Source organism: Pygoscelis adeliae, unplaced genomic scaffold, assembly GCF_000699105.1.
Source record: "Pygoscelis adeliae isolate BGI_AS28 unplaced genomic scaffold, ASM69910v1 Scaffold36, whole genome shotgun sequence".
In the NCBI taxonomy this organism is placed as follows: domain Eukaryota; kingdom Metazoa; phylum Chordata; class Aves; order Sphenisciformes; family Spheniscidae; genus Pygoscelis; species Pygoscelis adeliae.
The window spans coordinates 3196195-3209400 of NW_008824934.1; the positions used below are offsets into that span (position 1 = coordinate 3196195).

Consider the following 13206-nt stretch of genomic DNA (forward strand, 5'->3'; position numbering starts at 1 on the left):
GGGATAACCAGAAAGAACTAGAGGCGGTCGTTTTAATCTCTTAGAAACTGGATAATGCAGTATCACATGAACAATCACAGGCCAAATGTTGATGGAACGAAAATACAGTGTTCAATCTGATCTTGAAATCTTCTGCTTATTGGCAGCACAAATAAGTAGGAATAACTATTTTTTACTCTGATCTCTTCTTGTAGTAGCTGGTAACTAGCACCAACATTCTCCACTTGGCTCTGTAGCTGCGAGGAATGGCTATGGAAGATCCTGACAAGAAGACTGAAGTAGTACTGCTGGCCTGTGGGTCCTTCAATCCCATTACCAACATGCATCTAAGGCTATTTGAGCTGGCTAAAGACTACTTTCATGAAACAGGTAGGGTGGTAATTTATATAATTCAAAACCGCTCTGGTAACTAGACACTTAAATGTTAAGGTGCATATTTTGTGTATATGAATGCCTGTTTGACAGCAACAGATATTTTTGGAAATACTAATTAGATGCTGAAGCTAGTATGCGTGTATGTATCATACAAAATCATGTAGGCCAAATACATGAGAGAACAGTCTTACGTATGTGTTGCTTATTACTAATTTTAATCAGCTAAATCATGAGGTTTATAGTTTTCCTTTCTAGGAATATATCTTTCTAATATATCTTTCTAAATCGTTAATTGTGCTGCCTTGCACGATGGCAGAAGTACGCTGTACTTTTCCACTGGGCTGGCTGTCAGAGCTGGCATTGGTGTTCTTAGAGATTGCAGTGAAGAATGGTTATGTAATAGTTTAAATACAAAACAGTGGAAGTAACATCTGCTCAACCACTTTTCATGTTCTTGTGTGATGTGTTTTTTCCACAGGAAAATACAAAGTAATCAAAGGAATAATTTCACCAGTAGGTGATGCATATAAGAAGAAAGGTCTGATCAGTGCGAATCACCGAGTAACTATGGCAAAACTAGCTACAAAAAACTCAGATTGGGTGGAAGTTGATGATTGGGAAAGCAGCCAGAGTGAGTGGTTGGAAACACTAAAAGTTTTAAGGTATTCTTCAGCCAAACCCTAAAAAGCCTCAAGAACCTATAGAAAGATAAGGAATGGTGTTAGCTCTAACAAGTTAGAATGATAGCAGGCTAACCCCAAATCATATGAATAGACTCAGTGATGTCAGAATTACTATTTATATGAGCACTGTAAATGAAAGATTGCACCACGAGTCCTAAACGTACAAAAAATGAGCCTGTGAACAATTTTTAAGATATATTGTTTTAGGCTTTATTCAATTTTTGTGCTGAAAAGGTATTAATGAGGAAGGACAAGAGACTAGAATAGGGTACACACATGCTACACAAGCTTCCCTCATTTGATTCCGATTATGTTACGCTGCCCATTTGTGTATTTAAAGGCTGGCATGAGAATTGTCTGAAGGAGTATCTTTTTTTAAGTTTTACGTTTTTTACTCTTTCAGTCACTGCTACTTCACTGAGGTTCTTCTTTTTAAAACAAATTTTTATTAAAAAAGAAACAAACCAACCTTGTAGCTGTTGCTTTGAAATCTTTGCGCTTCGACCATCTTATGACCCAGCTCTCGCAAGTCCCTGTTCAGGCAGATCAGTTCTTGGATGGATTGTCTGTGAAAGTACTGCAGGAGGAAGTGGTGAAAGATTATTTAGTAGGCCATACTCTTCCCTGTATTTCTCATACATCTTAAAAATACCTAAAATACATCTGTTTTGCAGGTACCATCATCAAAAGCTTTTATGTCCTGATCCCACTAATAGTCTGCAGAATGCTATACCTTTAACAAAGCCAGGACGGAAGAGGAAACAGGAACCAAATAGGCATGACCCCGTTAAAAAGAAAAATCAGAATCCCGATATAAAAAGTTAAGTCTGTTTGCAAATGAAATGCTTAACAATACTTGCTGTTTCAAGGGAATTGCGCTGATTAGTAACTTTTTTTGATGCTAGTTCTTGGTTCTGACTTCACTGAATAAGTTTATTCCCTGAGATCCCACAGCATAAAGCAGTAGGCTTTGTAACAAGACGACTGTAAGGGTAAAATATATAGGACATGAAAAATACTCATGATAATAGAAATTTGAACTGAAACAGGTGTGAGCTATCCATTTTACCTAAAGAACTTTGGTATACTGTAGTTACAGCTGAGAATTTTGGATCATATTATAAGTTGCTGAAGAAAGAAAGGACAGGATTAAGTCCCGAAGTTCAGTATGTATCTGGGTATAGGATCATTTTTAAATTGTAATTTAAAACTTCATACAACAGACATAGCTTGGCTTTGTAATTTTAGGTAGCATTTATTTTGATTCTTGCTTTCAGATCCTAGTTTTAGTTCTTTAGCTTAACATGTACAATTATATGTATTCATATAGAATTTGAACGTCCTTGCATAATGACCATCTTAACCCTTTATATTAGCAAATCTTGACTTCTTCCTGACTTCTTCCCTTGAACTTTTCCAAATTCTACTGTTTAATTGATAGTGTTTTAAAGTAAGTGTATTCAAAGACAAAACCAACAGCATCAGGCAGGCTCTTTTCATACTGTGTTGCCAGATGTTTTACTACATTCCTACCACCCCGTGACATTACTGGAAGCTGCAAATCTGTAGCACTCTCAATTTTGCTTCCCCTACTTTAAGGTGGTTTCTGTCTGCATGCTTCTCTAGATTCCCTATAAAACATAGTATGGTAGAGAGTCCCCTGAAGTCAGGTGTCACAGTCTATGGCGGGGGGACGGGGGGCTCTGTCATATTTTCTTACATAATCCCCTCTGCCCCCTGTCCCGTAAAAGCTAGCTCCACTTCTGTAACTCTATGGAACGTCAGATAAAGTTTTAACAGCATTACAGTATCCTTTCATACTTAGATATTCTGGAATTTTCTCTATATTTTCTTTTACTTTGATCCTCACAGTGATTGATTCACCCCCAGGCTAAATGAGCGTATTAGAGTTTATTTTCCAATCCTTTTGAACGAAGGGACTCCCATAACCTTTTTTCAGAAAAATCCTGTATTGAGGCTACTAATTATAAATTACACACTCTGAATCTTTTTTTATTTCATTCCATTGTCTCATCTTAACCAAAGATACAGAGAGGTAGCCTAGAAATTAAATGTCCCCATCAAGTTAGCTAAAATTTGGTGGCCTAAACGAAGCCCTGTTTCTCACTTATTTTTCTTTTTAAGGTGTCCCACAGGTTAAACTGCTTTGTGGAAGTGACATGCTGGAATCTTTTGGGATCCCCAATCTGTGGAAGTTGGAGGACATCACTGAAATTGTGGAAAATCATGGCCTTGTATGCATCAGTAGGGCTGGAAACAGTGTTCAGAAATTCATCTATGAATCTGATATTTTGTGGAGGCATAAGAATAACATTCACCTTGTGGAAGAATGGATCACAAATGACATTTCCTCCACCAAGATTAGGAGAGCACTGCGGAGGGGCCAGAGCATTCGTTACCTAGTGCCTGATGTAGTTCAAGCATACATAGAAAAAAATAATCTGTATAGTCCAGAGAGTGAAGACAGGAATGCTGGGGTTGTCTTGGCTCCCTTACAGAAACATGCAAGTGATTCCAAGAACTAACAGGCACTATACAACTAACTTACTTTCTGCTGTGAAAAAAGCTACAGTTCAGTACAGGAAAATGTGGTTTTGGGGGGTTGTTTGTTTTTTTAAGTAAATAGTGGGGTAATTCTGTGGCTTTAGTACATATGTAGTTGCTGTTGAGGTTTGGTGCACTCAATAATTGGACCTACACAAGCTTTTTTAAAGCCAACAACAAGATTTTCATGTTTAAACATTTTGTCACAGTGCAATGAACTAAGTGTAAGAATTCACACTTGCATATGAGAATTACAAATTAACAAACAAAACAAATGAAATGTTCTGATTAGTTTTAACTCGGACTGCTCTGACTGCTGTTTATAAGTTAGTAACACAAATATTTTTAATAACTTACAGTGTCTTAACAAAGCCATTTAATTTCAAAATGTACCAGTCACTGATAGTAAATCTATATAACTCATTTTTTAAAAAATTGCCAACATGTGGTATACCTCAAAGAAATTATTTAGCTCTATGCTGGAAGGGAAAAATTTACTCCTCGCTGAAGTGGTGCTAGACATACCATGCTTTGAGTTGCCTGCCTTTCAAATATGCAGCCTGTTTGATTGCCATCATGCAATTTGCTCCCAGAAATGCCTCGTGCTTTACTTTTTCATTCATGTTTCCAGAGCTGTACGTTAAGCTCAGCACTGTTTCTCATGGAAGGACAGACCTACTTCAGAAACTGGTTTATAGCCATTGATTTAATGGGTAGAAATTAATAATAGTGTCATTGCATGGATTCTCAGATAGGTGTCCCTTTATTTCAAATAATAAATGAGCTTTTACTTTTGAGGCAAATGTATACAGCCAGAATTGTTTTCTGTAACTGGAGTTGAGAAGAAATGGTAGGATATTAAGACTGTACATAAGTGAAATGTTTTTCTTTGCTAGAAATCTGGTTTTGAATCTAATAGTATATTGTCTGTATTATGTGAATATAAACTAGAGGGGCACTGTGAATGTCATGGTGATAGAATTCTACCTCCCTTTAGATTTGCCGTCATCCCATTTTTGTTTGGATTATGTGCCTGATTAAAAATGTCAAGGTTTCCAAGACGCTTCCTAATGGGTCAACAGCTTCTTCATATGATCTCCACAAGATGACTCCGTTCACATTTTTCAGGTCGACAAATCCAGCAGAATGTGAGACTATCAGGGCAGGAAGCCTAGATGCTGTTGGGCAAGCCTAGGACCAGGAGCATGTTCCAGGATCATAATCGCGACAACCCATCATCCTCCTTCCCCAGGCAGGGGATCCCCAAAGAGCTGAGGCAGAGGTGTAGGCTTCCCTAGGAGCTTAGGGGGAGTCTGGAAGCAAGAAGCCAAACGCAGAACATCATGGGTGACCCTAGGGCCTGCAAGGCTCGTGTAAAACCCAGCAGGGGAGTCGAGACACTCTCAGAAAAACCTGTGACCCGCAGTGGAGCTAGCATCGGGCACGCAAACTTAGAGCCCCACATGAAATTCTGCAATTACCATGCACCAGAACATCTGTGTCCTGCTAGCTCCAGCCTGTAAAGGTGGCTGTCTACAGAGAATCTACAAGGAGATTAGTGTAATAAAATCAAGTCACAACTTAGAAGTGCATCTGTAACTGCACTGTGACAGAAAGTAGCATCAAGGATTCTTTAGTTTTTTTCTTGGTGATTCCTGCATCAGATGTGCTCAGTCTGCCATTTTTTCCCCTAGAGCTCAGGCAAGCTTACCCTGTCCTTCGATAATGAGGCCGGGTTCGTTTATCATCAATAGTAATAAAGGTACCGAAGGATAAATTATGCCCCTGTGACACCTTAGCAATCAAACTGCCATAATTGATTGAAGATAACCGTATTATTGATGGTGCATAGGGAAGGACAAGATCTACTTTTCTCTTTTGCTTGCTATCTGTCTTTATGACTGACAAGAATAGAGGGCAAGAAAGATTTATTTTCAGCAGTCAAGTCAAGCAGTGTGCTGCTGAATAAACAGCAGATCTTTCTAATGGGAAAGCACCCTATTTATGTGGTCACTTTTCAGAGTAAAACTGCACTTTAAGTCTAGGTTTATTCTTCTAAATGATGCTGGTGTGTGTTGGTGCACTTTGTGTAATTCTAGACAAACTGCAAATTCAATAGGATGTTTTATAAAGCTTTGGTCTTCAAACAGTTATGTTTCACTGGGTTTTAATGTAGTTATGTGTGATGGGTCTTTCAATAAAATAAATTGCATGTAATATGCTAATTTCAGTCATCCTGTTACTAGCCAAATCTGATGTCTGACGACTGCATGATTTTTAAGTAGGTAGAATGGTGTCAGTACACTTTTGTCTATACAAAACAGCATTGTTCAAAAATTACACTGACTGCTGAATATGGATCGTTTGTTTTACTAGTGGGATCCAGAAACCTGCCTGTTGCAACACTAAAAGTAAGCGCACACTGACAATCTACTGTTCCAATCAGTTATAAATATCAACATCACAGTCACTGATGTGGCCTGTTCAAAAATGTTAGACAGGTATAACTTTCAAGAGTGGACTAGATCTAAAAGAGAATCTATATACTTGAAAATGTAACGTTTGTGAATAATGCAGTTCACTGAACTTCTTTATATAAGAGTTGTAATGCATTCACAGATGTTCTACAAACAAAAATGAGGCTTTTTTTTTTTACATCACTGCATTTGGTCCTGCTCTATTAAGAGAACACAGGGCCCTTACACCACATGCGTAATTCAGACTCAAAATATTTTATAAATACTGCAGCAGCAGCAGGAACCACTTTATCATACTTCTGTAATGAGGCCACATCCTTAATGGAATCTGTTAGATGCTCAATGCTGCACAGCAATTAAGATGGAAATGGAAAAAAAATCTTTCCACAAAAAGAAAATTGGGAATTTGTAAGGGAGAAAGAAATGAACCATTATAGGATGTGGCCAGGGCACCCGGCAGTTCTTACAAAAAGGTCCACAGGCAATTCTTTGGCTGAGCCCTGAAATAGTAACCCTATAAGTCTTAGTTTGAGATTAAGTACTGATCTACAGAAAGAAGCACCACATCCCAGACAATCTGCATAATCTTAATTTTCAATAAAAATGTTATATCCAGGCTTTTACACAGGATTTATCCAAGTACTGACTTCTCTTTACTTGGAAGAGTCAGTAGTATTGCAACAGTGCTTTACTATCATAACCTTGTAATAACATTATGGGTGAAATGTTACTATTCGAGTCCAGGGGAAACACTAATTTGCATTTCTCTGTGCTGTTCCTAGTTTAGTATAAGTTAGAGAACAATATCCATCTGCAAACAGGAAACAAGCTTTGACGTCCTAATTTCCTACTCGCATGACTTTGTGAGTCATATAGGTCAAACTATCAGCTCCAAAAATGTAGCTAAAGTTCACGGAAACTTAATTTTCTCTGCAAAATATTATCTTTTTATTCAGCCTAACCCAAGTCAGTAAATAGATAAATGTAGTAGCTATAGGTGAGTTTCCTCATTCAAGATTCAGAACACCAAATTCCCTTTTTACTATGGTAGCAACACAGTTAAGATTTTGCTCGCCCATCAATGTTGGGTTTTTCTTTTAGTGTAGCCTTCATTGTGGTGCTCATTACTGTCTCACCTGACCACTCAAAATGTGGAATTAAGCTAATGCTCAAAACATACATGTGACTGGGAATGATTGTTTTCCCCGTTTTACCGATGAGGAAACTGAGGTACAAAGTTATCTAGCTCTCCTGTACTTAGCAATTCTAGCGTGCCTAGTTGTTCAGGATTATTAAATTCGTATTTCTCACTTGGTAAATTGTAACCAGAAGGCATACAGTTTGCAAAGAGTAATCACAGATGGAGGAACTGCAAGAGATTGGAGAATTATGTATCTTCTAAAGGAAATAAAATGTCACTTCCAAATTCCTTATATATCCTTCCTCTTCGAAGTCAAGCATTCTTTATTCACTTTTCAAAACACATTGCTGGGTCATCACGTAAGAGATTTCTTTCATTTCTTTGCTGAAGATAAAGTCCAACACTGAAGCTTACCTGCTGCATCCTGTGCTCTACTCTCTATATCCTCTGCCACAATGTATAGCATCTAATAAAGCATCAGTGGGAATAACTTCTATATCATCTCTCCTTTACTGTATGTGTCAAGAGTAAAAAGCAAAGGAGGGAGCTACATCTTCTATATACGCGAGAGTACTTTTTGAATTCGTTACTGTTATTGGCTATTTTTAGGAGTTGAAAGTGCAACATTTTTGCAATTTGCAATTGCAAGAACAGGTATTTGCCCTCTTTCCCATCTAGGAAAACTGATAAATACAGAGCTGCAGAACTGGGAACAGAGCTCAGGCCTCTGGATCTGCTGTCTCATGCCTAACTGTTACACAAACTTTCTGGATGGTAAGGCATCTGAGAAAATAAAGAATTTTGTACACGTATGTTCATTTAACTAGGATGTAACTTAACAGCATTAAAAAAACCAGAACACAAACAGGTAAACTGTGGCACAGTAGAGCTGTGTTGAGAGTCACATCAGAGAATAACATATACAAACAAGATCTGTCTTTCACTTTTCTGTTATAACCACTGGACAATGATGCTGCCTACTATTTACTCCAGGCATAAACCAACAAGATATAATACTTATCTCTATTACTGTGTCATAGGTACTGCGGTAAAATTTGCTGATACAATATCATCCACAGTTTAACAGTCAATCCCTGTCTGTTCAAATATAGTGTGTATTTACAGTGGGTAGATCACCGTTTCAACAAATATGTAGATTTCAGATCATAAAGTCACAGATCTAATGTACATGCAGGGAATTTTAGTAGTGACAAAATGTGTCCGTGATTCCCTTTAAAGTATACAAGATGGACACAAATGGTTTAAACCGCTTTTTGGTTTGCATTGTGACTCTTGGGCTACTAACATTTGCTCCACACAAAGATTTCAGAAACTGTGAACTTTTCCCTCCAATGCAGCTGAAGCTGATCTGCAGATACCCTCTCCCCCATTGGCTCAGCAATAGTACCCTTCCCCTCCATCAGAAAGGCTCTGAGATGTAATCCCACCCACAGTCTTCCTTACATAAGGCCTGGTTGGAAAACTACTTCTTCATTTTTGCCTTTTGGTCAGAGGTTGACTGTATCTTCTTTCCACAGTCTGGCAATGCCTGTGGATTTCAGTGGAACCTGGAACCTTATCAGCAATGACAACTTTGAAGGTTATATGGTGGCCTTAGGTAGGTGAAAAAACCTGATTCTATCCTTCCTCCCTTCCCCTGAAGGGTCCTCCTGAATTTTAAGAGGCTGAGTTCTTCTAAAACCTAGATATTGCCGAAGCTTTTTTTCTCTGAAAAAACAATGGAAGAATCTTTGTCTACTGATAAACAGACAGCATTAACTATACTTCAGCCTGTCACCCAAGTGTCCTTGCAGCTTGCAGGAATTTCTCAGCCTAATACTTGTTAAAAGTAGATTTTTTTGTATAGCTTTCATCAGAGACAGGGAAGAGTTTGCTCTGTCCGCTCAATTTCTCTTGTTTTTGAGCACAAACTTAACAGAACCTCTGTCTAGGGTTAATGAAATGTTAAGTTACAAAAAAAAGTGCTTGGGTATTTGCTACTTCCAGGCAGTTGTTCAGCTTGGTGTCATTTATCTTTAAACAGCTTAGAAAATACTTCTTTCGCCACTGTGACTTGTTAAGTCTCTCTAACTACCCCTTTTCTGGAGTGCTTGAAACTAACCTCTTACCTTGCTCAGACCTTTTAGAGAGAGATTAACGGTGCTTAAATGGAGAACTAAGAAAGTTCTCGGTACTTTATTAGCTTTCTTGTGCAAAGCTCATTACAGACAGTAACAGCAGGCAACCTTGTGTGCTGCCTTCTCTTCTCCCTGCCTCTCCCACCCCCTTCTACCTTTTTGATTTGTGTAAACTGATGACCAACAGTGTCCCTTGTTGGTTATTGTATACACAACTAGAATGAAATCTATTTTCTGGCTGGGTGACCTACTTAAATTGTCTAGTTGGTATCTTTAACATGGTGAAAGAACTCTTCTCTGTTTCTAATCCTGGTGTGTTATCAGTCAGGAAAAAAAAAGGAAAGGGTGCTCCCATAATGAGGATTTATTCCTCAGTTTGAATACTAAGTAATATACTCTTAATGTGTTAATGTTTTCAAATGGAATAGAGATTATGTCTGTTCCTTGATAAAAAACATTGTCCAGCTAAGTAAAGGGCTTTTTTAATGAAACCTAACTACCAATCTTGTGAAAAATGCAGTTTGTTTTCAGCATGTAATTGGGGAACTTACTTAAAAGTAAAGGCAAAGAATCCTGTTGATGATTTACAATCTATCTTTAATTACTCCTGCTTGGTTGCCAGTATACTGAACAAAACAGGGACTGAAGTCAATATTGTAGAGCTAGAATGAAAAACTTTTTTGCCAGGGTAAGTAGAGTGAGGAGGCTAATATCTGATCAGCTGAGTAACTAGAGGGTTACCGATAAGGACATGGCTATTCCAAGCCTAGCCTGTCCTTCAATTTAGTATCCACCTCTACAGAATAGATTTCTAAGTAGTTTGTATTCATACATTCCTATAACCATGTTAAGGCTTAACGGGTATGGCTGTTGCCAGTACTGAATTCAAACCCCTCTATGCTAAAATAAACTGGTAACCATGTAAAAACATGACTGACAGATTCTGGCACTGCTGTAATGCATACAGTAATGAAGTCCCACTTCAAACACAGACTGCATAATGAGCCATATGGTTCAACACATGGTAGCTGAAAACACCCTGACAAGAAGATCACAACCCCAGCCTGCATAAAGTGAGAAACTTCTAGTGGTCCTACAAAATGACACTTTAAATCTAGGTGATGAAAACAACTAAATTCATCAATACACAGCCCCCCATTTTACCCATCCCCCTTTCCTGAAAACCCCACTCTGAGCATGCTATTGGGATGCAATGTAATTCAGTTGCCTGCCAAATAGATGGCCTGTTCCCCTAAAGAAACCGACATTCACTAGAGAAATAGAAAAAACTCTAGAAGCACTGCTTTAAGCTCAGTATTACCAAGAACATCAGGAGTCTGTTAAAGGTGACTGATCATTACAGATAACCAGGAGATCTTTTGACAAGTGTGATGTTTTCTAGTTGCACTTAAGAAGTGTTAACAGCAAGTGGCATGTCCTGAAAACAAGCTTGAGTAATTCATTTTAGGACTTGAGTAATTAATTTTACCCTATTTAAGGTATAGGGTGCAAAGATTTCTTGTTAATTCACATAATGCCTTTCCTCTGACAAAGGATAAGAATAGGCATTAACTATTCCCTCTAGCTGAGCGAGGGGTAAGTCTGAGACCAAGCTTGGGATGTATGTGTGGGGGGAAACCAATTCTTCCCAACTCCTAAAAGGACTCTTCTGACTCAAAGTCCTAGAAATCTTGCACAGGAATTGTGCAACAATTGAGTAAACTGGTTTCCAAAGCATAAAACGTACAAGAACTTGATCTGTGTAACATACAGCTTTAAAAAAAAAAACCCAAAAAACAACAGGAAAAAAAACCCCAAAACCTTGCATAGCAGTAATGTCAAACTATCCAATAAATGCTTCTAGTAGTAATAAAGGTAAGTCCTGGCTGTCAAAATGGCTGGTGATAAATACAACTCTGACTTTCTTGCCTCCTGTCCAAGGTATTGACTTTGCAACACGCAAGATAGCAAAAATGCTGAAGCCTCAGAAAGTGATCAAACAAGATGGTGATTCATTTTATATCCATACCACTAGCACATTCAGAGATTATTTGCTTGAATTCAAAATTGGAGAAGAGTTTGAAGAAGATAATAAAGGCCTGGATAACAGAAAATGCAAGGTAAGACAATATATAAAATCAAGAGGCCGTTACAAAATTAAGATGCCTATTAGTCCAGCTACTTGAGCTGAAACTGTTTCAAGAATGCTATTTGTAATGCAATGCAAAGGTAGGAGCCTGAGTTACAGACAAGGAGTTTCATTTCCCCTCAGTAGTATTTAGGTCCCCTTTTATCCAGGAAAAAAGGACATTGTCTATGAGTATATTGCAGAACTGAGACAAAGACATACAGAAACATTTTTTTGTTTCCTTTTCCACAGAGCCTAGTTACCTGGGAAAATGACAAACTTGTCTGTGTCCAGACTGGCGAGAAGAAGAACAGGGGCTGGACTCACTGGCTTGAAGGAGATGACCTCCATCTGGTATTTACTTTGGATTTCTACTACTTCTGTCGCTATATGACAAAAATAAGATCTATAATGTGGTCACGGTGCGCACAAGTCGTCTTCTAGCTCTGTAGTATTTGTAATGGATGGTACATAGGGAGCAAATTCTGCTTTGATTTTAGTTTACTTGGAACAACTTCATTGTTTCACTGTCTTGTATAGTTAAATTCAGAATGTTAAGGATAACTTACTAGCATGACAGCAGAGTGATGGTCAGTAGCTATGGCAGAGGATCTATGTTCACTTTTAGAAGCGGTTCCTTTGATTACTATATACATCTATACTTTTTTTTTTGGTAGGAGCTTCGTTGTGAGAATCAAGTATGTAAACAGGTCTTCAAGAGAGCTTGAATGAGTGTACTACATGTGTTCCTACATGGAGAGACAGCTATATACAGGAGACTATGCATCCTCATGTCCAGTGATGGCTGTACTGACAAGAACTGATTCCTTGTACCTATTAACCTAAATGGTCTGATGTTTCTGGCTCAGGAAATAAGTCTGCTGTTGCCAGTGTTAAAGAACTGATTTTTTTGCTAATAAATGCCTAAAACCAAACCAATTTTAAGTACCTGACTTCTGAATGTGTTTTTGGAGGAAAAAAAAAACACCAAACCCAAAACATAAGTGATATGGCTTGGGTCTCCAGTTAACAAAGGGGGCATGCCAACATCAAACAAAACAGAGGGGGAACTATGGTAGAGAAGTGAAGATAACAGCCAAGGAAGCAGACAACAAAGGATACAGATTTATTATTCAAAATGCTTCTCTTTAACATGCAGACTAGTAGTTAACTCCACTTGCTTGTATCTTAAATGTGTAATGTAAGGACCTATATTTTGCCATAGCTGCTTTGTTCTCAAAATAATTAAATTCAGCTTACCAGAGGAAACCAGCCTCTGATCAAATCCCAGAACAATGAAGATAGGTCTGAGTAATCCATGTAGATTCCAGTCTGCAAAAGAATTAACTCTATAAGCACATATCGAGAGTGAAAACAATGCTTCTTTAGTTAAGATTTATTTCCATACATCTGTTCAATTAGGTTAAATGTTTTTCTTTTTGACCTTGTGTAATGTTGCATAGAGAAGTAGGTCTTATTCTGCCTTGTGTAAACACATGTAAGTGGTCAGATCAACTTGGTAGTTACATGTGAAAGGAGTTGCTGCATATAGTTGGTCTAACATTGCAGGGATCTTTTCACTAGTGGAAAGAGAAAAGAGCTTGCTTAAATCTAGCTTAAGCTTAGTAACTTAATTACTTTCTATGAAAAAAAAACCAAACCCTAAAGTAATCCTTGGTATTCTAAAACATAAGTAACA

General features: G+C 38.0%; 2 protein-coding genes across 2 annotated transcripts; both read left to right on the plus strand.

Moving 5' to 3' along the window:
- The first annotated feature begins 203 nt into the window (after positions 1 to 203).
- On the plus strand, positions 204 to 5840 carry NMNAT1 (nicotinamide nucleotide adenylyltransferase 1). Its single transcript, XM_009325200.1, has 4 exons — positions 204 to 369; positions 854 to 1037; positions 1733 to 1878; positions 3204 to 5840. The coding sequence occupies exons 1-4, from the start codon at positions 246 to 248 to the stop codon at positions 3602 to 3604; spliced, it is 855 nt and encodes a 284-aa protein (XP_009323475.1). The 5' UTR covers positions 204 to 245; the 3' UTR covers positions 3605 to 5840.
- Positions 5841 to 8724: 2884 nt separating this feature from the next.
- RBP7 (retinol binding protein 7, cellular) lies at positions 8725 to 12406 on the plus strand. Its single transcript, XM_009325201.1, has 4 exons — positions 8725 to 8859; positions 11321 to 11499; positions 11760 to 11861; positions 12185 to 12406. The coding sequence occupies exons 1-4, from the start codon at positions 8787 to 8789 to the stop codon at positions 12233 to 12235; spliced, it is 405 nt and encodes a 134-aa protein (XP_009323476.1). The 5' UTR covers positions 8725 to 8786; the 3' UTR covers positions 12236 to 12406.
- Positions 12407 to 13206: the final 800 nt, after the last annotated feature.

Bases quoted from the DNA above. Each gene is read 5' to 3' on its own strand.
- RBP7 (XM_009325201.1), top strand. From the start codon at position 8,787: ATGCCTGTGGATTTCAGTGGAACCTGGAACCTTATCAGCAATGACAAC. The intron at 8,860-11,320 runs GTAGGTGAAAAA...CTCCTGTCCAAG, and splicing joins AGGTTATATGGTGGCCTTAG to GTATTGACTTTGCAACACGC. The intron at 11,500-11,759 runs GTAAGACAATAT...CCTTTTCCACAG, and splicing joins TGGATAACAGAAAATGCAAG to AGCCTAGTTACCTGGGAAAA.
- NMNAT1 (XM_009325200.1), top strand. From the start codon at position 246: ATGGCTATGGAAGATCCTGACAAGAAGACTGAAGTAGTACTGCTGGCC. The intron at 1,038-1,732 runs GTATTCTTCAGC...TCTGTTTTGCAG, and splicing joins GAAACACTAAAAGTTTTAAG to GTACCATCATCAAAAGCTTT. The intron at 1,879-3,203 runs GTTAAGTCTGTT...TTTCTTTTTAAG, and splicing joins TCAGAATCCCGATATAAAAA to GTGTCCCACAGGTTAAACTG.